The sequence below is a fragment of the Pogona vitticeps genome, chromosome 2, assembly GCF_051106095.1.
Source record: "Pogona vitticeps strain Pit_001003342236 chromosome 2, PviZW2.1, whole genome shotgun sequence".
In the NCBI taxonomy this organism is placed as follows: domain Eukaryota; kingdom Metazoa; phylum Chordata; class Lepidosauria; order Squamata; family Agamidae; genus Pogona; species Pogona vitticeps.
This window is the reverse complement of record NC_135784.1, coordinates 58,627,920-58,654,001: the sequence shown is the minus strand read 5'-3', so window position 1 is coordinate 58,654,001 and position 26,082 is coordinate 58,627,920. Positions and strand designations below refer to the sequence as shown.

General features: G+C 42.0%; 1 protein-coding gene across 8 annotated transcripts in view; it reads right to left on the bottom strand.

Annotated features, from left to right (window-relative positions):
* Positions 1 to 26,082, bottom strand: part of GRIP2 (glutamate receptor interacting protein 2) — a 557,587-nt gene that overhangs the window by 158,033 nt on the left and 373,472 nt on the right. Inside the window, exon 1 of one of the 8 annotated variants that reach the window (XM_020802806.3) lies at positions 23,937 to 24,740. The exons of the other annotated variants lie outside the window; for them this stretch is intronic. Within the exon in view, the coding sequence (XP_020658465.2) occupies positions 23,937 to 23,976 (40 nt within the window). The 5' untranslated portion in view covers positions 23,977 to 24,740. Of the gene's footprint in view, positions 1 to 23,936; positions 24,741 to 26,082 lie in introns of those variants that run through there. 8 annotated transcript variants of the gene reach the window in all.

The window sequence follows — 26,082 nt, the reverse complement described above, 5'->3', positions numbered from 1 at the left end:
TAGTGCTGCCTCTTTGCTCAGTCATAGGTGTAAAAGTGATGATAAATCAGATGGGAAAAGTGACTGTTCTGTACTACACGTCCCTTTCAAAGCAAAAAGCATGCTGCTTCTATACTGCCTCATCATGCTTAAAGCACTCTCGGGGAGGTTTGCAATGTAATAAGCCAACACTTTGTCCGCCAGAAATCTGGGTACTCCTGTTACTGACTTTGGAAGAATGGAAGGCAGAGTCAGCCTTGAGCCGGCTACCTGAGCCCTTCAGGATCAAACTCAGGTTGTGAGCAGAATCTTGGCTGCAGTTTAATCACTGTGCCAAGACGCACACGTTCAGGTGTGCTTACCTCACTAAAAGTCACGAGAGAAACATGTGTCCATTGTGATGTGCACAATGGAAACTCCCCCGTTTTGTGCCAGTTTCTTTGTGGGGTACCCCATTTTAATTTTTAATTTTTTTTAAATATGCTGCCAATGAAAGGGAGGACCTCTTTCAGGTTATTTTCCCTCTATTCTTCTTTTTTCTCCCTTCCATTAGTCCAGAAAAAAACATTGTTATTACAGATTGAACTGAAACCTCTGTAAATGTCAAAATACTTCCCAGGACAGGAAGGAGATGAAGATCTGCCCTGAAGTGACCAGAAGCGTCCTTTTTTCTGATGGGGAAGGAATTGCATGGATTCACTATTTCTGAGGATTTGTACATTATTTCCGGGGAAAACTACAGAGGGTTTTGAGAGATCTGGTCAAGGATCGACTCTTCTATTTTTTTTAATTAAAAAGCAGCTAAGAGAATGGCTGTATGACTCTAGTCCTGGGAAGCTTAACTCTTCTTTCTGCTCCCCACTTTGCTGCTTCTCCTTATGGTACCAGTAACATTTCCCCAGAGGGGCATATAACAGATTGAAGAAGAGATATTTAGCTCGGGGAAGAAGCACAGCCCACCACCCTGGCTTCGGCTTCAGTGTCATTCCCTAGCCTAGACTAAATATATACACACATATAAATACACATCACATGAAAGTCAATTACAGAACTCCTGATAGCTTGCTTGGTTCAGCCTCCAGATGATTCCACATGCACTAGTTAAGTAACAGGAAATACACCACAGACTGCTTCCCCCCCCCCCCGATTAATAGATTGGGTTCCAGTAAAGACAATGAGTGTCCATATCTTTTACCATTCATGTAACCAGAAGCATCACCCCCACCAAAAAAAAAAAAAAAAACAACCCACTACTAGAGGATGTGGAAACTTTAAATACATGCATGTGCTGTCTTGTATGTTTACAGAGCTTTTAAATGAACCAAGAGAGCAGTGATGATTCACCTGCTGCTAGGGAAGGCTTTGAAGTATAAAGCCTGTAGATTCCTCTTTTAAATGTCACGAGTTAGCTAATCTTTGCTTGTGGAATTTGTAAAAATGGTAAGCACAGTTTTTATTCTGGGTTATTATTTTAGCCAAGTCAAAATGCCTACAATTGTGCAATTTAAACAGAATATAGCCCATGTTATGTGGAGACAAGTGCAGTGAAAGTTCATAAAGCCCCCTGGTAATGGAAACTGAACATTCCAGTGAAGAGAGACTTATTTCTCTTTTTCAGTGCAGTGATTTTTTAAAAAAAGGCATCAAAACAATAGCAGAGAGCTTTTCTTATTTTGTTCTGGTAGAACTTCTAAGCATAAGTATGCTACTGGCAAAATGTAAGTGCTCCCTTGAGAATTTATAAAAGTGTTAACTTCTGTTATGAATATATTATGAGCTGTGAGATTTAACTAAGCATAGAAAACTAGTCTCAAAGAAACCTGAATCCCTTAATTCACAGCAAAAGATTAACTCTTTCACAAGGAAGAGCTGCTCACTCATGTCAAAGCCGTCCAAACTGCCATGTCATTTGGCACTCTTAGTCCTTTGAAGCAGGGGTCCCCAACCCCTGGTCCACAAGCACGGGGGCGTGTGTGCCCTGCCCCCTCATGGACCCTGCCCCTCCAACCGGTCTGCAGTTTGGAAAAGGTCGGGGGCCACTGCTTTAAAGCACACAGTGCCAACACTTGGCTGGACCAATCTGCCAACTTCAACCGGGATCACATATTGATGCTCCGAATCAAGACAGAAATTGGAGATCAACTCACAATGAACACTTGTCCATTTGCTACACTCAGCCTCCATGTGTGCAGGGAACATGAAGAGAAGGAGAATTGGGACTTTGCCATTTGCCTGTCCCTAGAAAACAACTTCTGCTCCTGACCTTCATTCATCAAGCTGACGTTCTGTAACAGGGAATCTGTGCTAAGGATGGACACAATTTGGTGTCAGTTCATTTGTTTCCTCAGAATGTACTGGGCTTGAATAGGGCAGAAAGTGAAATGAGTAGAACTATCTACCCCACAATACAATCATACAACATTACATATGCAGATGCCACACGGGATTGAGAATCCTGAGCAACTAGCGTTGCTATGCAGAACACTTGGGGGGTGTTCATCCATATGCACTTTCCAGACTTTGTACACTCTGTGCTAAGGCCAAGTAAGTTGCACAATGCTGGGGAAGGCACTAAAATGCTATTCGGCTTCCTACTCTGCATGTCCACTGCATTCAGTGTGAAGGTCAGAACAAGGTTCTAGACTCAATTTCACAATGTTAAGTGCCAGAAGAAAACTATAGATCCTACAGCCAAATACCACAGGAGATGTTTGCCTGTTTTCCATTTCTGTCTGTCCAAAATTGCATCACACCACAAATTACTGAACTGCAGAGACTTTGTTGCAAACAACTTATTAAAAGTCAAGCCATAATATGATTACAAAACTTCCCATATGCATAAGCCTGTCTTACTTCCACATTCCATGTTAAATCAATACATAAAAACTTGTGTTCTTTGCAGAAAAATCACGATATGTAGTGCTACACGGAAGTCAAGCTGAGGTGAGCAAATACTCTGGAAACAGCAGGCCATGGACACTGGGCCTGAGCCTGAACAGTACTGATAAATCAAGAAGCCACATCTTTAAAAAGTGCAAATAAAATGTCACTTGGTGTCAAGGAGAGCTCAATGTCAAGTGAGCCTCTTCAGGAAAATTGTTTTAAACACATAAAATGCCCCCTCATGGCTTCCCGCTTTCTTAACCTTCTAAAGCAGGGGTTTTAAACTCAATTTACCTGGGGGCCGCTAGAGACAGAGTCTGGGTGAGGCTGGGCCGCATCAGATTTTCCACCAAGCGGAGCAAGAGCCCGAGGAAGCCGCCCAGGAGTTTCCTTAGCCGACAGACAGGTGGGCCAGCTGGCAGGCTGCAGTTCTGGATGGAGGGTGCCAGAGGTGCTGTCTTGGGAGAGAGCCGGCGAGTGAGGAGAGGCTTTTTTTAAAAACTCTTGACAGCAGAGGATGTGTGGGCACTTTGGGGGGGCAGGCAAGGCGAGGGCCACAAACTATCATCTGGGGGGGCGCAAATGGCCCCTGGGCCACATGTCTGAGACCCCTGTTCTAGAGCAAAGAAACAGGGGTGGGGGGAGGCCTTCTATGGAAGAGTCTGGGGTTCCCAGCGTGGTGTAGTGGACAGAGTGATGGACGAGGACTCTGAAGGATAGGGTTCAAATACCCGCACAGTCATGGAATCTGATTAGGGGAGTGGAATTAGTAAAATCACTCCTTAAATATTTCACTTAGCTTGAAAGCCCTATTAGAGGTACTATACTGTAAGTTGATTCTGACTTGATAGCACAGAACACGCACCTATGGAAGAACCAAGTAAGGTAATGTGATCATATGGGAGGAGACAGTTCTCAATGCAGCCCACTCCCAAGCCATCTGCTTTGTTATACAGTATTTTATATCCTTTCCACTGATTCATTTGAAATATGGTGATGGAGATACTCTGGACTACCAGAAAGATGAACAAGTGAGTCCTAGATCAGATCAACCCTGAATTCTCTCTGGAAGCACAAATGTTGAAACTGTGTCCTAGTGTGCAAACATCATGAGAAAGCAAGATTCTCCAGAAAAGACAATAATGCTGGGAAAGGTGGAAGGCAGCAGGAAAAGAGGAAGGCCAAATACAAGATGGACTGACTTCCTAAGGGAAGTTGCAGCTTTGAGTTTACAAGAACTGAGCAGGGCAGCCGAGGCCATTTTGAAGGTGACTCTCGCACAGGGTAACCCTAAATCAAAGATGACATGACAGCACGTAACAACAAATACCATACCACTTCTCCAGTGACAATAAGGCAGCACACATGGTTCTCTTCTCCCTCACATTATCCTTGCAAAAGCCCCGTGAAGCTGGTCACCATGAGAAAGCACTACTGGCCCTAAGTTACCGAGTGAAAGATTTCAATGGGGATTTGAACCCAAGTCTTTTGAGCACCTAGTCCACACCACGCAGCCTCTTCGGTATCTTAAGATCTAAATTCCTATGGATGTGAGTTTGAAAAAAGGCAGAAAATATTTCTTCCCCCCCCCCCCTTATCTTTATATATCACCTTTCCCTCTAACAAGCTCAAGTTGTTTTATGGTGTGGGCTCTGTACCTCAGACACAGTTTTGCAGCCATGTTTTTCAATGCCAGAGTCCTAATGGTTTATTATTCCAGCATAAGAGCAACACTGCAAACCCCAGTGGTGAGTTGCAGCTACTTAACAAGTCACTGCTTGCCTCTTTCATCAGGTGCCAGTCTCACAAGTGGGTATGTGAAGCAAGATACAAAGTGCAACTTGTTGATTAGAAGTGATTTGCTGCATTGCATGTACAAACAATTTAAGTACCTAGCAAGATCCTGGTCAGTAACTGGAGTTTCCAAACTATCAATGTGTTTGTGGACAGTATAATCCACATACAACACTCCAGCACTAGAAGAATAGGGTGTCATCAGACACTGATGTTTTGAGTCCAACCTGTTCCAGGTCAGAGAAGTCCATAGATACCTTACTGCCACCTGGCTAGAAAGAACTAGTGTCCCCCTCATAGCTAGTGAAAAGTATTTAGTGCTTGAAGGTGACCTGGTACCATGAAGACAGGAGCACTTTAGCCAGCATCCAAGACTAGGAACTTGGCTCTTTGTGATGAATTTTGCCTCCATCCAAAAGATATCAATAATCTCTCAGCACAGATTAACCCCATCAACTGTACCTCGCTTGTAGGAAACTCAAGCACTGTGTTTTAAAACAGTATTATGTTGCCTCTGTGAGAGATAGTCCAAAACTGGTTTGGTTGACAGCATGAAAGGGAAATTTGATTACTATCCCATGGAAATTTACTAGAGTTCTATTTTAGTGACTTCTCTTAAAACAGCATTATTTATATCCTTCTTTGCTTCACTTTTCCCTTACCCGGCATGTAACATTTTTGTGTATAACAAAAATAGCTGTTCTTCATAGCTTTCCATTTATAAGGCTTCAACCCCACAGCATCCTATTATCTCAGACTGCATAAACCTCCCACGTTTTGGTCCCTATAGCACTGGTTGCAGAGGGAAAAGGAACCCTGCTCCCAAAGTGTCCCTTTGGATGAATCTGTGAACAAGGAACGGAGACCATTTTACTCTTAACATGAGAGGAATATAAGTGCATCAAAAGCAGACTTCAGAGCTTCTAAAGTTGCACAGCCTCCAAGGCAGATTATGTCCCTAGAGTTGTGAAACAGTTTTTACTAGCCCTCCAGCTCTTCACACACTGGCTTCTCTCTCTCTCTCTCTCTCTGAAATTTATCTATAAATTAGCCATGGAGCCATTGCATATTTCCTAATATTTCACGGAACTCTCTCATTTGACCTTACAAACTGCATTTCCATTATTGGAAATTCAAGAACTATATTGTAGATGGGACTCCTCATTTCAGTAAACACAAAGGGCATACAGTATTTTGTTATTTAGTAAAAGACTGATTAGGTGTTATTGGATGAGGGGGCAGGGTCTGATAAAGGGCAAAGAAAAGGGATAAGAAGGTTCCTGGCAGAGTTCAAACTGCTTTTAAATCTTCACCCATATATTTATAGGAATTCATTTCAATGCTATATGTTCATCATTGACATGTTCGACTGTTGACACGCAGCAGCATTTACTAAACGGCAGGTGACATCTGATGATGACCTTTTGAATCAGCTGTCACTCCATAATGGTTGCTCATTAAAACTATAATGTAATCAATGTCTATCAAATGTCAATATTTTGAATTCAAAATCCAGACCTCAAAATTTTGTTGGAAGTTATTGTCTTGGATGAAAGAGCTGATTTCTTGAACATATATTTTAAGCAATTATTTACGACTCTCTGAAGAAAAGTAAAGTTTAAAAAGGAATACTGTACTCCCTTTCCCCTCCCAAGGAAACAATCTAGTAAGCAAAGCAACAGACACACTTGTCCACATAGATGTCAACACATACCCAAAATTGAGAAAATGAGAATCACATCCCATTGAGAGCAGAGGTGTAGTGGACTCAGGTTTGGAGGGATGGTGCTTGGTAAACCGCCAACAGTTGGCAGTCCACAACAAGGGGGCCATGGCTGAGAATGCCTGATTTCTAGTGGTGGGTTTTCTGGCCTCCCTTGGAGTTGGGACTTTCAAAAACACATATTGTGAAAGGTGAACGGGATAGACTGATTCAGGGAGAGACGCTCCATTAGATAAAATAGAATATACAGTGGGGTCTTGACTTAAGAACGGCCCGAGTTAAGAACATTTTGACTTAAGAACCACTCTCATAGGAAAATATTGACTTGACTTACATACTTAGATTTGAGTTAAGAACTGAAAAAAACCCACGTGGGAGGCAGGGAAAGTGCAAAATTTGAACTTTCAGTTAACTTTTGGCCAGTGAAAAGGGTGCCTGTCTGCTTCCTCACTCCTCCCAGCGTTTAGAGTGGATTGGGAGTCTTCAGACTGCCTGGTACTGCCTGGACTGCATTTTCCCTGCCTTCCCTGAACCTTTCTTGACCTAAGAAAAAAAGAAACAAAATATCCCCCTCTAGTGGTCGAAGGCAGAAAAGCAGCTTCCCATTAGTTTCTATGGACGGAAAAGAGCAGATACGGATCAAATGGTTTTCACTGCATTCCTATGGGAAATGCAGATTTGACCTGAGAACTTTTTGACTTGAGAACTGCCTTCCAATACGGATTAAGTTCTCAAGTCAAGACCCCACTGTAAGTGACTTCAGGTATTTGCATTTGTGCTAGTCTTTTGCAGTATCAATTAATCTTATTGAGCCTCACCAAGTTTTAATTATAAATACAATTCTCCCACCACTGTTCAACTAACCTGCAGTATTTTAAGAACCAAATACTCAAGTGCAAGCAGGATAATGTATTCAAGCAAAAAAGCATTAGAACATGGGCAGCCCACACATGCTAGCTCTCCAAAATCAAGGGAAACTTACTGCAGTAGAAAATTCAGTCTACCCTGTTTCACATGTGTATGTGGATTTTGAACGGCTTCCGTTCATTCGAGGTCTGTGCTGAAGAACTGAAAACGGTTGTTTTTTTGGGGGAGAAAAAAAAAGCCCAAATGTCAAAGCCACAAATCTACTACATAAGATATAAATCTTCAGTATTGTGTCATTCTGCATACTGTGTGCTCACTGGGCCTATAAAACCCTTGGCAGAGTGTGGAAATTTATGGTTAAAAACCTCTAGCTCTGCAGCAGAAAAAGTTCAGGGATCTAAAGAGAAGAATTAGCTTCAAATCTTCCCAGAGTAGATCACCTCTTATTGGTTGTTCTCATAAACTGGCACTTACAGTCTCAGTAACTAACTCACAGACACTGGTAAGAGAAAGAATATAAAGTTCCATTTATCTACAGTTCTGGATAGATCACAAGTATCATATTGTAGAAAAGTAATGACTGGTTACATGAACAGGAGCCAAACTGGTTCATAGTGGGATACTGACTGAACATGACTTGCTGACTGAACGTTGACTAACTGACAACATAACTCTAACTGAACACTATCAGCAAACAGAAAAGAGCAGGAAACATATTCTTGAGTAGAGAGGTAAGGCTCTCTTCGAAATCTGAGGCAGAGAAGAAACAATTGGTTGCTGTTGGACTGATTGGCATTCGCCATGTCCAGAAAGCCCCTCCCAGCCAAACCTCTTAAAATCAGCATAGGAAGGTTGCATCAATTCCAACACATTTCAGTAGAGTAATCAATCTATCCTGTTTCACAAATGTATGTGGGATTTTGCACAAACACTTTTGCAGGGCTTTTATTCATTTGAGGTTGAAGCTGGAGAAAACAGTAGCTTGGGGCGGCGGTGGGGGGGAGCCCAAATGTTAAAGCCACAGCCACAGATTTACTACATATTATACCAATCTTCAGAATTGTGTCATCCTGCGTGTTGTGTGATCAGCCAGTGCATCACGAGCCTAACAATAATGGAATAAAGAGATAACTGGTTTCCTAGAGCAAAATTCTTACAGGGGATATAAAAAGCTGTCCTCTATGATTTTGTAAATTTACTCCAATCATGTCTATTTCCCTATTATTCCTACTTCAAAATCCTGTTGAGTATTGCGAATCAAGAGACTCATATACTGTACTCTGGCTACCTATTTTTAACCACTTATGTGTAGCATAGAACAGTTTAAAATAACAGATGCAAGGGCATGCCTCCCACCAACACATGTAGATAGGGGCACATGTTGCTTACTGTTGACAATCGGGGCACAGTGCAATCTGGACTTGCAGGTTTGAAACACAAGGGACTTTTTGACTTTTTTTGACTGAGATAGCATCTGCCATTCACCATCACCCAAATTCCCTGTTCCCTGATCACAAACAATTCCTGCAAAGTGCCTGAGTATGGTTTGATTTTGAACGGGCAACTAAGAGTCATTCACTTTACCAAAGACCCACCCACACACTTGTCTATATGGACTGAGTTAGCTGGCTTCATTTTTTGCACTCTCCTTAATACAGGGGATGATTTGGGACATCATCATCACCATGAGCACTTCTACTTCTAAATCTGCCATTGCACCATGGCTGATAGCATGCCACTAGGATAGGCATACAAAACTTCTTCCTAGCACATGCTACAATTGGTACAAAACCAGCACCAGGCGCCAGTTGGGGGAATATAATTTGGGCAATTTGTTTATTTAGTGTGGGTAAATTAACAAACAGATGGGGGGAGTGGAGAAGAACACCCAAAGAAGGATGAATCCAGCAAAGTACTGTAGCTCAGGACATATCTGGCTCAAATCCAAACTTTTTTCACTGGCGTGGTTCCCATTATCAGAGATGGCTCAAGATCTGCTTCATGATTTATCCACAGTCTCCCCCACCTCCAATTACATGTATGTCCTATTTCATAATCCCACCTCTCCTATCATCCTCATTGCTTCTAACAATGTGGCAGTCACAGGAAGTACAAATTTATCCACATTTTTGCAACGAGCCATAGGAAGAGAAAAATATGCCTGTCCTTTTCTAGTCCGGGAGGAAATAAAACTATTCCTTCCTCAACCCCAGTTCTACAACCAGATGTTCCTGCCTTTGAGAGTTAACAGGTTGTGCTGGGAATGTGCCCTTTCGTCTTGCCTAGTCTGTTGCTTTCTTGTCCATAGGCTCTTATTCTCAGATGTGACTTTGCTTCATCCTGCCATTCCTTTATCATCAGTCTTTCATGGAGCTAGCAGGCCCCATTCTTCTCTATGAGACGTGTAATTTCCTTAATAAACACTTTCTTTCCACTTCAAACAGCCTTTGACAGCCTCCTTCCACTCAAAGCCAAAAGGAAATCCAGCGGTTTGAGGTTTCCTTCTCCTTGCTCTGAAATCAGCCCAGATCCTTGACAAATGCACAATGTGGTTCTCCCAAGAAGCCTTCTGGATGAAAACCTTCCCTGCCTAGGAGTAGCAACTGGACATGGCTGAGGCTGGCAAATGCAGTCCCTTCTTTTCCACCACACAACTCATCATTCCTTGCACCCCTAACTAGGAACACAGGATCTAAAGGATCCCAAGATGTGCCTGAAGCACAAAATAGGTTCAGAAATACTGTTGGGTTGAGTTTCATGGTGATCCTAACCTCAGGGTCTTACAAATGTTCCTGAGGGAAATGAACAGTGCTTCTTCCTCTGCTTCCTCCCACCGCCTGCTGCCCTTCTCCATGACTCCTCCTGTCTTGCCTTTGTCCCTCTGGCCGACACTCAGAGACAGCTCTGGTGACTACCTGGACCCAGTCCTTTATTGTGGGCACAGCCGTTCAATTCGACTTCAAGTGCAGGGAGCACACAGGTCAGTGGCGCTCAGTGGGTTGAAACACATCTAACTTTGCATGAGACTGACAGGCTACTTTGAAATGCTTGAGACTCTGAATAGTAGAGGGCAATGACATGGGGAGCACAGAGCATGCCCATGAAAGCTAACAATTCAAGATTGTGAATGTGAAGAGGTTGCGGCAAGTAGAGGAAACAACTATAAAAGATAGACGTTACAGATTCATGAATCATTGAACATGTTCGCTCCCAACACTGGTGCTTCATAATACCTGAAGCCACATACATTGGCTATCATCTGCCTATTATGGCAGTATCTTTGCCAAAGCTAGAAAATCACCATCAGCATTTGCAACACAGCAGAAGTTTAGCAGAGTACCCCCCCGTCATCATTATGCAAGTGGTGCCAAAACAAGGTGCACCAATCCAGAGAAACATGATATCTCTTAGTCAGGGCCAGCTTCCCTTCAGCTGGCATAGAGAAGTTAGTCCTGCACTACAATTTCCTACCATTCCCACACAGAATGAACACAACGGCTGAAAATGGAGGGATTTATAATCCAGTACCTCAAGAGACTGCCAGATCATTGAAGGCTGATCAAGGTTGAGCCTTTTGAGATGGTTTTGGGACTAGGTTGAATTTGGTTTGTTGGGGATGTGACTGAGGAATGGGGTAGTGGATTGGGGTTGATCTTAGCCTGGAGGGTTATGTACAGTATATGACTGTAAAGCACCCACAGTTGTGCTTTGCACTAATCTGGTGAAGTACACATGCCTGTGATCGATCGATTGATCGATCAATCAATCAATCAATCAATCAATCAATCAATCAATCAATCAATCAATTATAGATAGACAGGTTTGGTATTAATGATGATTTTAGGTGTTGGGCAACCAAAATGTCTGTTGCAGAGATAACAGGTTATTTTTATCTGGCCTGCAACCTTTATAAACTTGCAAGTTAAATACTACATAAATTGCTAGGCATGATTAAGTCTGTCTCTTCACATCTTGACAAGGCAAATCACTTTCATGTGTCCAATTCAGGAACCAAAATATGCAAAGCAAATTAACAGTGATTTAAAAAAAATTGCAATCCTGCCTTTCATAGCTTCCAGGTGTGGGAGGCTAATTTGAAACATGCCAATTTCCACTTTTCTTTATTTCTGAAAGCCCACATCTGCCTAATATATCAGCATCTGTTGAAACTAGGATATAAATTTCCCTGTAAAGCACGTTTCTTCCAGGATGAATTGAGTGAAGGCTGAGTTCATAATTGCTGATTTCCAAGTTAAAAACAAAACAAAACAAAATCTAAGGGAGATATTTTTATCTGTATCTGCAGCTGAAACTGGCTGGGGAAAGATACTTTTTGAAAGCCTTCATCTCCGAGCATATAATTACTAGGACCTTGAACAATATTATATATACACTCACATACCCCCACACGCAGCTTCTGTGGAATGAAACTCTATTCTTATTAAGCTGGGGGTGGAGTTAATGCATTTTGACAAGAAGTTCTTGCATTCACCCTGGTTTATATATAGGCAGAATGGATGCTTATAAGCTACTTAGTGAAAGCGGCACGGTCCAATGGAGAGAAGACTAAGATCTGTCCTTGGGGATGTGGGATCGAGTTCCTTATGACTGCATAGCTGTGAGCAAATCACTCTTTCTTAACGTCAGTGCCATATCAATAAAATGGGAAGAAAAAGAAGGAGGAGGAGGAGGAAGGAGGAGGAAGGAAGAAGTAGGATTCTTGTGAGACTGAACATGAGATCGCGATGCACTTTGCAGGTTTTTTAAAAATCATACATACTGTATTATGTGGCATTTCAAAAGAAACATATTAGGAAAGAGATAAGAACAAGCTCCAGCATGGTACAGCACGAGACAAATCAGACGCCACCTTCTAGAATTGACCCTCCCCCCTTGACTTAGGGCACCAGTTATTCCATTTCTGGTAGAAATCACAAGAAGGGGTTTTTGTGTACTTGAGCAAAATCAATGCTCCAAAATAAAAGATGATTCTATGCCAAACATGGAAGGTAACATTGCCCAGAATAGTGCTAGATCAGCAAAGTTCGAAATTGTTTCTTTTTGGATTGCAAATCCCTTAATTCCCCAGCCAACATAACCATTGGGAGTTGTATTCCCAAAAATAATGTTTCCATGCTCTGGATTAAGCAGAAGATTGCATCATTCTGTCTTCTCATTACTCTCTTCTGATCCTCAACACAATCAACCTTAACATTTGGCAGTGACTGCTCAGGCAGTACAAGCTGGTTTTCTCTCCTGAAATGCCCAATTTGTCACTTTTATTGCAAGACAGAACTGTGCCTGCCACACAATCTGACCTGGGCCCCTAAACTACACCTCCTGCCTTAGGTGTGGTGCTACTCATTGCCAATATTCAAGTGTCCAGTTAGCTTCTGTACATGGACTGGGTGGGGCACATCAGGTGGCGAGTCTTAAACTAGGCCCAAAGAACAGGCCAGGTGGTTTGCACATACGTATATATTTTCTAAAATCATCTTGTACTTAAGACAACACTGTCCCGTTCCGCATGCCGGACACAGCAACTGCACATGGGTTCCTCTTTAACTCAGGGATTACATGCTGTTTTTCTGTTGTGCCATGAAGGAACTATGACGACAGTTGGAGTTGTGATGCAGTTTTGAAGACGCACAAAAAAAGTGCACAAACTGAGCTGATCATTAATCAACTGAATCGTGTTATGAGGCTCATTAGATCAAATGCTGAGTCATAACAAACTATGGTTTGTTTTTTTAAAAATGAGTACGGAATTTCTGTGCCAATGTAGTGTAGTGCATAGAGTGTTGGACTGGGTCTCAGAAGACCTCAGTTCTGATACTCACTCAGCCATGGAAACTCAATGTGTGGGTAAAGCATGGATAAAACTACCACCTGAATTTCTGACACACTCTGGAAACCCTACTCGGGTCACAACTAGACAGCACATAATGTAACAAAAGGAATTTCTACGCTGTCCTTCATTGTTAGTTTTGCTAGTGATTTCCAGAGAAAAAGAAGCAAACAATCAAAACAAACAGCAAATCAAAGCTGCCTAGAGTGGTCAATATGACCAGATAGGCGGGATAGAAATGGAATAAATAAATAAACTAAATAAAGCCAAATACACCCACACCCATGCACACCCCATACTAAAATAGTTCAAAGAAAGGCTCATACAAACACAGAGAGTTGCCTTATATTGAGAAAGACCACTGGTCCATAGAGCCCAATGTTGTTGTATGGCAGTTACTAAATCCCCATAGCTCCAGACAAAAAGGTTTCTGAGCACCCAGCAGAAAGTCCCAAAAGGCCTTCATTTAGGGAACAACAGTGTAAGCATCCCATGATGCTCCCTGGGGTGAGAAATTCAGAAACAGTGACTGTGTCTGCGAATAACTCTATAGCCGCAACCTATTTCAAATGGAGAAGCATCAGTAGATGACTGTAGCGTACGGGCATGGCTGACCTTCCCTTTAGACATATTAAGGCAGCTATGTCAGGCCAGTGATTTGGGAAGTCAGTGAAGTATGGACAATCCTTTTACTTTCACTCAATTTTTAGTCTTCTGGATATGCACCTCTGGGACTTCTTCCCTCAAACAAGATGCCAGGGCAGTAAATCTTGAGGATTACTTCAGGGAAATGCACTGTTTGGGTTCATAGTTTGTCTTCACTATTGCCTCCACTTTAAAAAAATGACAACCGTAATGTGCTTTCTAATGCTTTTCTCCAACACTTTACAACAGCAGTGTTTTTGTTTTTGTTTTGTTTTTTGCATTTGGTGACTGACCCCACAATCCTCACTGGCATCACTAAAATTAGAAATAAGTTTGGGTTCCTACAGGAGCTACAAAATTATTTCTGACTCTTTTTTCTTGTTGCATTGTAGGCATTGTTATTAGACTGACAAGAGAAACCCATTCCTTCCCAGTTTGTTGGACATCAAAGCAAGGCAAACGTAGCTTTATCCTCACTGGAGCTTCTCTGCCTACAAAGATGAGTTTAGAAATGAAGAGAACACTTGTGAAGGATGCACATACTTCCTCTGACAAGAAAGGAAGGCAGACATTCACAACTAACGAAATAGTTCCATTTGTCACGCTTAAACAGGGTCAATGGGGTTAATGTTGGTGGCCTGTTTATAAGACCTTCATCAGGTATTTCATTTAGAAAATGATAGATTAAATCTTTGCAAATGAATTAATGAGGAAGAGCCATTACGTATGCAGAACAGGGAAGAAAATACTTAGAGCTTGCTTTTCAAGTTTTTATTTTCCATTTCATTATTGTCCCAATAAAAATAATATGCACACTTTATGTAATGACCTTCTGAATTGGTAAAATATTACATAACCCAAGATCAGACTGGAGATCAGAGTTAAGGGACATCATTACCCATGGCAAGCCAAGATATTTTGAAATGAAAACAGCAAGTCCTTCAATAATCTTTTTCCTTCATTGGTAGTAGAAATACACTTCCAGAAACCTTTGAAACCAGCTTGCCAAATTTGTGGAATTCCCTGTCCTGCCAATTTTTTACCATTATGGATTATCAGACAGACGACGGACAGACGGAGAAAGAAAGAAAGAAGAGAGAGAGAGAGAGAGAGAGAGAGAGAGAGAGAGAGAGAGAAAGAAAGAAAGAAAGAAAGAAAGAAAGAAAGAAAGAAAGAAAGAAAGAAAGAAAGAAAGAAAGAAAGAAAGAAAGAAAGAAAGAAAGAATGCTAAATCAAATCAAAGCCAGGCCGTCTTACTTTGAGCACATCATGGGAAGTGCAAAATTTACTGGAAAAGACAATAATGCTGGGTAAAGCTGAAAAGCAGGGAAAGCACACGACTAAATACAAGATGGATCAACTCCTTAAAGGAAGTCACAGGCATCAGCATACACGAACTGAGTAGAGCTCTTAAGGAAAAAAAACATTTAGGAGGTCACTAATTCATAAGATCACTGTAGTGACTTCACAGCACATAACAACAGGCTGATGAAGAGATACACAAAATGCAAAAGTCTATATATTCTGTGCTTTTACAGTTAATACTAATAAAAATACTTCCCACCTGTGGATTCTTGAGTAATAAAACAGTGATACATTTATCAACAGGTCTTTTCATTATGCTAAAAACAAAAAACAAACAAAAACTCAGCCTAACATTTAGAAAAGTCCCAAATACCTTGTAACCTTTAAAACCTGCTTTGTTTAGTAGTAGGTATTATCTTCATGCTGGAGGAATAGAGCTGAGAAATAGTGGTTTCCTTGACTTCATGGTAGAAATGAAATGTGAACTGGGGTAATCTTGATTCACAGTTCTTTTAACCAGGCTTATTCTGTTAATAATTATGACCCGTAAAGTCAATTCTGAATCAGGGAGAAGCAGTACCTAACAAAGTGTGGGGACGGAGGTGAAAGGCAGCAGTTGCCACAAAACATGTATTTTATTTATTTATTTAAAATATTTCACCCCACCTTTTCTTTCTTAAAAAGGACCCAAGGCAGCTTACGTCATTAAAAGACAACATTAAAGCTAAAACAAGAAGTATGCAAATATTAAAAAGGAACAAATAGCACCCTGAAAGCTGGTAAACACAAGTAGTACTAAAGACACAATCAAGAGTAGTAATACATAACAATCCATCTAAAAGTGACTCATGTAGCCAGTCTCTAAGAGAAAGCTCTGAAAAGAAAGGTCTTTGCCTGCTTGCGGAAGAACAGCAAAGATGGGGTCAGCCTGGCCTCCTGTGGGTGGGAGTTCCAAAGTCTGAGAGCAGCGACAGAGAAGTTTCTCTCCTGTGTCCCCAGCAGATGCACCTGTGAAGGAGGTGGGACTGAGAGAAAGGCCTCCCCTGATGATCTTAATACCTAAGCTGGCTCATAGTGGGAGACACAGTCTTTGAGATAGCTTGGACCCAAACCATTTAGGGTTATATAGGTTAACTTTATAGGCTCCAAGCACTTGCCCAGAAGTGGACTGGCAGCCAATGGAGCTGCTATAACCAGGAGGGTTATGTGATCCCTGTAACTAGCCCCAGTCAACAATCTGGCTGCTGCATTTTGGACCCACTGAAGTTTCCTGACATTTTCCAATAGCAGCCCCACACTGAGTGCATTGCAGTAATCCAACCGGGAGGTAACTAGGGTATGTATAATAGTGGCCAGATCAGATATCTCCAAAATGGAACGGTGCCACTCACATCTTATCTGAATTAAGTTTCAGTTTATTTACCCAGCCCATTAGTGATACCAAATGCTGATTTAGTGCCAAAACAGCTTCCTCAGATTTAGGTGGCATACTGGTGACACTGAACCCCAAAACTCTGGACAATCTCTCCCAGTGGTTTAATGTAGATGTTAATTAAGACAGGAGACAGAACAGAACCCTGAGGGACTCCACACATCAGTGGCCAGGGTGTCAAACAGGACTCCCCCAACACCTTCTTCTGAGTTAGTTCTTTTCTCTAAGAAGTTCCATTCTAGAGAGACAGGCCAGGAGGATACTGTGGTCAATAGTATTGAAAGCTGCCAAGAGGTTGGTCAAAACCAACAGGGACACAGACCTCCCATCCAGTTTCTGGCGTAGGCATTCACCAAGACAATCAAAGCAGTCTGTGTCCCATAACCAGGCCTGAGACCAGATTGAAATGGGTCTAAATAATTTGTCTCACCCAGGAACCCCTGAAGCTGAGAGGCCACAACTCACTCTAGCACCTCCCCCAAGAATGGAATAATCGATACTGGTCAGTACTTATTCAGTATTGTGGGATCCAAATAGAGTTTTAAAAAAAACAATAACCTTACTATTGCCTCCTTTAAGCACAATGTACAGAGGCACAAGGTTAGGTCACCGTGTGGGATGAAAAATGGTGTCCAGAGCTATGCTGCTAACTCAGTTATTTGTTATTTTTATTTATTTTATTTATTAAATGTATGAAATCTACCCTGGGCGGCCATGTTGCTATATCTACCACCACTTACAGCTGTATCATGCCAGCTCATTTGCAGTGCCCGAGATTTGCACAAAGAAGCCCCCAGACCCAGTCTCTTTAAAGAATCAGATGGCAAGGAAAGGCAAAAAGTCATTGCTGTGAATCCTTGGTCAGCAATGGCTACATAAAAAAATTAATACTGTACTAGACTGGTCGGTCCTTGTCTAAGTCAACTTGCTACTTTATTTATTTATTTATTTATTTATTTATTTATTTATTTATTTATTTATTTATTTATTTATTTAATTTCTATCCCGCCTATCTGGTCATACTAGACCACTCTAGGTGGCTTACAATTGGAGCAACAATAAAATTATTAAAAACTTTACAAATAGACAAAAATGGAAATCAAAGAATATGCAACTGAGGCAGATTCTATATACAAATACCCCCCTCATTTATCACCACTGAGTCTACTATGGTCAGAAGGGAGATGGAGGTGAAAGACAGAGTAAATATTGCTGTACTTTAATTCTAACTTGATATTGATACTTATGAATACCTCCATTTTTATAATATACAAGTAAAACATGTAAACATGCGCTAATACAGTCTAAAATTATAGAAAAAGAAATATTTTATACCTTCCCATAAACATAAGCAACTATGCAAATACTTTGCGACTGCACACAAGGGAAGGGTGTATAGCAACATATTTAAGTTTAAATAATCTTACAGTCATAAAATCATAGAAAAGTGAAGTTGGAAGGGGCCTACAAGGCCATCAAGTCCAACCCTTGCTCAATGCAGGAATACAATCAAAGCATATCTGCCAGGTGATTATCCAAGCTTTTCTTGAATCCATCCGGTGTTGGAGCGCTCACCAATTCCCGAGGTAACTGGTTCCACTGTCGTACTGATCTAACAGTTAGGAAGTTTTTTCCTGCTATTCAACCAAAATCCGGTTTCCTTTAACTTGAGCCCATTGTTGCATGTTCTGCACTTTGGGATGATCGAGAACAGATCTTGTCCCTCCGCTGTATGACAGCCTTTCAAATATTTGAAAAGTGTTATCATATGACCCCTCAGCCTTCTTTTCTCAAGGCTAAACATGCCCAATTCTTACAGCCTTTCCTCAGAAGGCTTGGGTTTCCATTCCCCTGATCGTCCTTGTCACCCTCCTCTGAACTTGTTCCAAAATTGTTAGCATCCTTCTTGAAGTGTGGTGTCCAGAACTGGACACAATATTCAAGGTGAGGCCTAACCAGCGCTGAATAGAGGGGGACTAGCACCTTGCGGGATTTGGAAACTATACTTCTATTAATGTAGCCTAAAATAGCATTTGCCATTTGTAGCCACATCACACTGTTGGCTCATGTTTAGCTTGTGATCTACAACAATTCCAAGCTCCCTCTCGCTCGTAGTTTTGCTGAACCAGGTTTCCCCCATCTTGTAACTGTGCAATTGGTTTCTTTTTTCAAGGTGCAGTACTTTGCACTTATCCCTGTTGAATCTCATTCTGTTGCTTTCGTCCCAGTGCTCCATCCTATCAAGGTCATTTTGAATTTTCTTTCTATCTTCTAGGGTATCAGCTATTCTGCCCAATTTTGTATCATCTGCAAATTTGATAAACATTCCCTGCACTTCCTCATCCAAGTCATTAATAAAAATATTGAAGAGCACTGGGCCCAGGACTGAGCCTTGGGGTACCCCATCTGTTACCTCCTCCCAATTAGAGAAGGACCCATTAATCGTCACCCTCTGAGCACGATTCTGTAGCCAATTGTGTATCCACCTGACACATGATCTATCCAGCCCACACCTAGTTAGCCTGCTAATCAGGATATTATGGGACACTTTGTCAAAAGCTTTGCTGAAGTCAAGATATACTACGTCTACAGCATTCCCTCTGTCTATCAGGGAGGTGACCTGATCACAAAAATGAGATCAAATTAGTTTGGCAGGATTTGATAATGACAAATCCGTGTTGGCTTCTAGTTTTTACTGCATTGTTTTCTAGGTGCCTGCACAATGATCACTCTATGATCTGTTCCAGAATTTTGCCTGGGACTGATGTCAGGCTGACTGGCCTGTATTTCCCAGGTTCCTCTTTTTTGCCCTTTTTGAAGACAGGGGCAACATTGGCCCTCCTCCAATCCTCTGGCACCTCCTCCATTTTCCATGATGTCAAGAAAATAATGGATAGCGGTTCTGAGAGTTCTTCAGCCATTTCTTTCAGTACTCTCGGATGCAGTTCATCCGGCCCTAGAGATTTTAACTCGTTCAAGGTGGTAAGGTATTCTTTGACTATTTGTTTATTAATCTTCAGCTGCAATCCTGCCCCCCCCCATTGCACTTCCAATTTGTTTGGAAGTTCATAGTCTGTCTTATGGGAAAAGACGACGGAACTAAAATAGGAATTGAGCACCTCTGCCTTTTTTTCTTTTTCTTTTTTCTTCTTTTTTTTGTCATTTGTTATCATTTTTCCATCTCCATTGCGGAACTGTGCCACTATGTCTTTTGTTTGTCTTTTGCTACTCACATACCTGAAGAATGCTTTTTTATTGCTTTTACTATCCCTAGCTAACCTGAGCTCATTCTCAGCTTTTGCCCTCATAATGCCTTCCCTGCATTTCCTTGCTACTTGTCTGTACTCATCCTTCCAAACTGAAGTGGGAATAAAAGTTTGGAGAAAAAACTGCTATAGAGGCTGAAATAAACAGGGGGTGTTATTTCAGATATTTATTTTATCCCATACATGTAATATCCCACCTTTCTTCTAATCATGAAACTGAAGGTGGAATGTATGAAGTTCCAAAGATATTTCCCATCTGGCAATAGACCAACCTTGGATGACCCAGGTGTTCTTGGACTGCAATTCCCAGAAGCTTTCACCACTAGCTGGTCTGGCTGGAGTTTCTGGGAACTGCAGTCCAAGAACACTTGGGTTATCCAAGGTTGGGAACCACTGTCCTAGACAACTGCTGCAAAAGAATTTGTCTGTGTGTCCGTGGTCACACCAGTGAAATGTTCTCCTGTGGTTATGTGACTTTTAATTGCATTCCTGCCATGCTTTGATGTCACGTGGTATTTATTCCAGGATGTGTGTCCCAATGTATTTTTGGGTTACTAAGTCATTTCTTTCTAATTCAGTAAGTGCCTAGAACCTCTGGTTGAGACTGTTTGACAGAAGTTAACCGACGCAGCGACACAAACACCACATAATTTTTTTTAAAAAAATGAAAAACATTTTATAAGGACATGAACAGTGACAGTAGTTCAAAAACATTGTGCTAAGATAATTCACACACACAGCAATGTAACATTTTTTTAAAAGATCTGCAATAATAAAAAAGTAGAAGCCTCTGGTCGAGTGAGAAATGGTGCAGTTACCACGCTCGCTCGGTAAATGATTCACTAATGGTCGTGCGTCATGTGACTGCAAATTTAAATTACAAAATCAAAGGGGGAAATGGGAAAAGATTTCATTGGTGTGATCATGGCCTATGTTAATGCTATGCAATCTGCACCTTAGCCTCAGCCTATATGTAACATAAATATACAACTATTTCTCATGAATGCAGGACTTCACTATCGTAATTCAGCACCAGCAGTAACTGTGGGTGGGCACATTACAATCCAGATATAGATTTTCTGGTGCTCAGAATCTCTGGGAAAGCAGGTGCTGCAGCAAAAAGCATCAGATTGCTACAACTCAGGCTTCTACTGATGCAAGACATACAACACAGAAATGAGACTGTAGGCATTAAAGCAAGCCCAGATGATTCAGAAGTTTCACACCACTTTACAAGTCAAGGAATAATATGGTATATCCCAGTTTCCCCTCCTAGCAGAAGGCGCAGAGGCCACAGAACACAAAATGGCACAAAGTTTAGTAGGGAAGTTTATGACTGGAAGTCCTAGCCCAATGGTTCTGAACCTTGGGTCCCCAGATGTTCTTGGACTAAGACTCCCAGAAGCCTTCACTTCCAGCTGTGCTGGCCAGGATTTCTGAGAGTTGCATTCCAAGAACATTTGGAGACCCAGGTTTGAGAAGAACTGTCCTATGCAACAGAGATGGGATTTGGGATGCAGTTGAAGTTTGTTGTTCACTTGCCAACTCACAGACAAAAACAGTGTTTGAAAGGAAGGAATGACAAGTGTGGAAAGAGGCACCGCTGGCCAATCTGTTGGATGTGTGGGTGGGTGACAATATGCAATCATTTCTCCCACAAAACAATGTTTTCCAGTAGAAAATATCAGTTAGTGACCAGGATCCAGCTACTCTTCCGCCCACCAGGGTCTGGTCTCTGGGTGCCTGTATGAATTTCGTTGTATGGGTATACCATGTATATACTTACAATGACAATAAATTCAACTATTAAATATTAACTATTAACTGTAAAAAATTCAGAAAATTTCAGAATCTAACCATGGGATATCAGTACAAATATAAATCCCTTAATAAGGAACATGGTTCAATAAACAACCATATTGAGTATTATCTAGAAGCCAGCTCACAAAACATTTTGAAATAATTCATAGCCTTCCCAAACGTGGTGTCCTCCCATACAGTACATTTGCAACCAACTCTTTTCAGCCCCAGGCAGTGCAATCAATAGTCAGGAATCCTTGGAACTGAAGCTCAAAATTTCTAGAGAGCCTTAGGTTGGTGAAAGTTGTGGTGTGTACAGCAATAATACACAGGCTGATAGAAGGCTGTTATATTCGTCTGAGAAATAGAGTTCCCAACAGTATAACTTGTATTTAATGCATTGGTATTTTATAGTGGAAGTCAGCCATTTGTTTCCTCTTAGTAACATTTCAGTTCCAACAACCCTACATCAATTCTGTGAATGTCCCACAGCTTGGTGAACACTGAATAGAAACCTCCGTGTGACTAGACCAACCTTTCTAAGGCGTGAGGACATCTGGCTAACTTATTTCAAAGGGATCTTACTTTATAATCTTACTGTTGCAGGGAAATCAACAGTCTTAAAAAAGAAATGTTTATTTAAGCTTAAGTGTTCATTAAATTCAACTGGAATTGTTAGCAGTCACATCTGGATGCTGACACCAGTGGAAGACAAAGATGAAAACCAACTGCCTTTACTTATCGCCGAAAGCCAAGCCTGTCCAAGTTTCAAGCTTTCACAGATTTCAACTGGTTCTTTCAAAGGGTCTCTCAACAGCATAGATAAGTCGCCCCCTTCACTATCTGTTACAAAAGCCACGTTGTTTTCCACTGTTGGTAGCACTCTGTCCATTCATGAACCAACCTTGAAACACATGAAGTTCTCTTCTAAAACTGAGTTACAACCTTGAAGCATGGCTAATTGGTATAACGAAGTACACTAAGCTTTTGTGCTCAAAGCGCATATTTCAGATATAAAATAGGACTGAAAGGGACAACATGGGAATATGACTTTTTTTAAACAGAAATCAAACGAGAGAGGCCAATTAAGAAAATGTACATTTGAAAGACTTTGTCTGCAGTATGCTTATACATGCATAAAGTATCATCTTTGGCAATTATACAGAGCGACAGACTGACAGACAGACAAATGTGTGTAAAACTGTAACCAACAGTGCCAGATGGCAAAAAGGATATCTAAGCAACTGGATTCTAGTCCTTAGAAGCTTCTACTGTAATAATACAGGTGTCAGAAGAGCTCAGCACCACCACTCCCAGTGCAACAGATTTGGTATATCAATCTCTCTGGAGATGGTCTTTGTGATGAGACACTTGAGTTCTTAGTGGGGGAGCACCCAAGACAGAGAAGGGAAAACCTCCATACAACACACTTAAAAAGGAAGGGCATCAAAAATTAGAAACAATAATGGTCCATCAGTGAAATTAAGCATGACCGAATTTTATCAGCACTAGTTCCCTCTAGCAAATTTATTAACAGAACCAAAATCTTTTCTCTCTCATTTCCTTCTAAAAGAATACCTTTAAGAAAAAGCACGAGAGAGAAAGGCAATGCTGTCTTATTTCTGAAAGTAAACTATTGGAGTGCAGTTCACGAGGGTCACCTCTCAGTTTACAGCGTCAGTGTGCACACGGGGTGACCGAGACGGATGCAGTGTATTTCAAGTGTGGATATGTAGACGTTGGATTTACCTGGGAGTACACCCTTAATCTGTGCAAAACAGCTCTTACTGCAAAAGCAATTTTCCCAGTGCACTAGTATCATTAATGTGCTAGATTATATTAGGCTGCAAGATCACCACCATGATCGCTGCACACCAGAGTTAGCAAGCCAGCTATATTTAGCATGCTGTTTTACTACTCACTCACTGCTCCTTTCCCTTTCAATGAAAAAGAAAGAAAGAAAAAGAAATCAGCTTTATGCTAACAAAGAAAATACAAATTACGGAAAGCTATGCACAAAGCCTCCAGAAACAATTTAAGCTAGCTAGCTACCTTCCTACCTAAATAAATAAATAAATAAATAAATAAATAAATAAATAAATAAATAAATAAATAATCCACCCACCTTTTAAAAGGGGCTGAGCTTCCAAGGTTACAAAGTCAACCTGCATGCAACAAAACACACCTATACACACAACTGCCTAAAACAAAAGCATGGAAAGCACAACAGAAAATTGGAGTAGCTTTAAAAGCTCATCTATTAAAGATGGGCACCGTGTCTGTACAAAAAAAAATCAAGTTGAACGATCAAGTTTCTTTTTAAAAAGGGGGATGGGTGGGAAACACCAGGTAATACAAAAAGAAATGGAAGGTGAAGATCGGAGTCTCACTCACCGAAATCTGACTGCAAGTCCTTTTTCAGCCCACAAAGCATGTCTGCTATTATCTATCAAAGCATTCAGCTTAAATTGCAAAAGGCACTCCTCTTTCTCCCGCTCTGCCTTGGCTGGCACTGGAATCACATTACAGCAAGTCTCGCTCTCAGGCCGTCTCCCACCAGAGAGCAGGATTACACCGCATGGACGATCCACTCCTCCACTTAAAGGGAACAAAGTCCTATTGACTCCGCCGGATCGGCACTCAACAAATGCCGCACTTCGTAAAAGAAAAGGAAAAGCTCCGTTTGCTGATTGCGAAGGCTCAGAAGGCTTCGAACAAGACAGAAGTGTGTGTGTGTGTGTGTTTTAAAGGTACAGGGGATAAAGCCAACTGATTCTTTTTAAGGAATCATCCAGCGATCGCTCTGTCCAACTGACTGGCTGCGAAGCTGTAGAATGAACTCGGATTTCTGAGCACAGAAAGGACCGCTGGTTTGAGGGAAAGCAGCAGGAAAAAGGATCGGAGGCACCGAGGCACTGGCCTGCCCAGCCACTGCAAAGCGGACCCTTCGCAGCCCGGCTCTATTCCAACTTAGCCCACGCTGGGCGAGAGCAGCCATCATCCTACATGGGTGGTATGCTCATCTTTCAGGCTGAGCCTTTTGTTGCTCCCCGCCCTTCGCCCGGGAAATTCAGAACAATCGCCCAGAAGGCTGCTTTGAAATCTTCTGGCTTAGAGCCAGATAACCGAAAGGCTCCTTTCCTTTGCTCAAACTAGCAGCGCAAGTTCAAACGCAGCCAAAGGCTTTGAGAGAGAGAGAAAGCGCCGAAGTTGCAGGGCAGCAACATCTCAGGGCGCAAGAGGAGGCGACGGCCAAAGCGCCGCAGTATGCGCTCAAGACTCTTGGCTCTCACCCCCACCGCTGCCCGCCCCCTTTGTCAACGGACGGCACGGCCTCCAGCACCTTTCAAGGCAATGTCAAGCCGCCGCCGCTGGAGCAGCCTGCCTCCACCTCTCGAGGCAGCGCCGGGGCTCCGGGGCATCCGGCAGCAGTCCTGCAGCCTGCGACACCACAGCGGTGGGAAGTCCCCAGCCCTACATGCCTACACAAAGTGTACAGGCTGTGGAAATCCGACGCTTAGATTTGACTTTCCCCTTGTCAGGTTTCAAACACAAAAGCACTGAATCTATTGGTTAAAGAGCTGGCTAGTTAGCTCCGAGAATAGGACAGGAGTTCGGTTCTCCATTGTGTCTCCCAGGAGGAAAAAACTGCACCTGGAGCAGCAAGTGTTGGTTCAGGTGCGTAGTCCCAGGAAACCCCCCAGAAAGGGCCACTTCTGAGTACTTTATACTTAAACACGCTGGAAAAGGTCACCATAATGGCATTCAACATGATGGGACATAATGATAATTATCCCTTAAATCAGTGGTTCTTGACCTTGGGTTACTCAGATGTTTTTGAACTGCAACTCCCAGAAACCCCGGCCAGCACAGCTGGTGGTGAAGGCTTCTGGGAGCTGCAGTCCAAAAACACCTGTGTAACCCAAAGTTAAGAACCACTGGCTTAAATACAGAGAAGGAAAAGGATAAGGGCTGCTTACACCATGTTGGACGCCAGCTGCCATCGGAAAGGAGCTGCGTTGAACCGAGATGAAGAGGTACCCCTGAAATATCAACTATGCACAAACTTTGTGGCACATTTGCCTATTTGAACCGTGTCACCCTAGCCAATATTTGTCACTTTCAGGTAATGTAACTTAAATATGTGCAAACGACTCCGCCCAAAGTAATCTAATTTTAAGGCTGTGCACAGTGTTTGCGTCCTTCCCTTAAAACGCCACTTTGGGTTTAAGTTCTCCAATGTCATGGACACAAAGAAAGTGCAATATAACACATATTCTGCCGGCCTTCCTACAGTCTAAGAAAAGTTTCCTCAACAGCCCACCCACTGGAAAGATGAGCAATCTGCCAAAGAAGAGGACAGTGGTGGCTACTGGCCTCACCATGATCATCAGTGCCATTAACATTTTAGCTTGAATCTTTATGTTCCCGTTGGCAGGGTTCATAGGAAGCAGATTCTGAAATCCCCAAGTACCTATTGATCATATTCCAACAGACCTTGGAGGGAGTGTGGCAAAGCATGCGGAAGAGATTGCAGTGC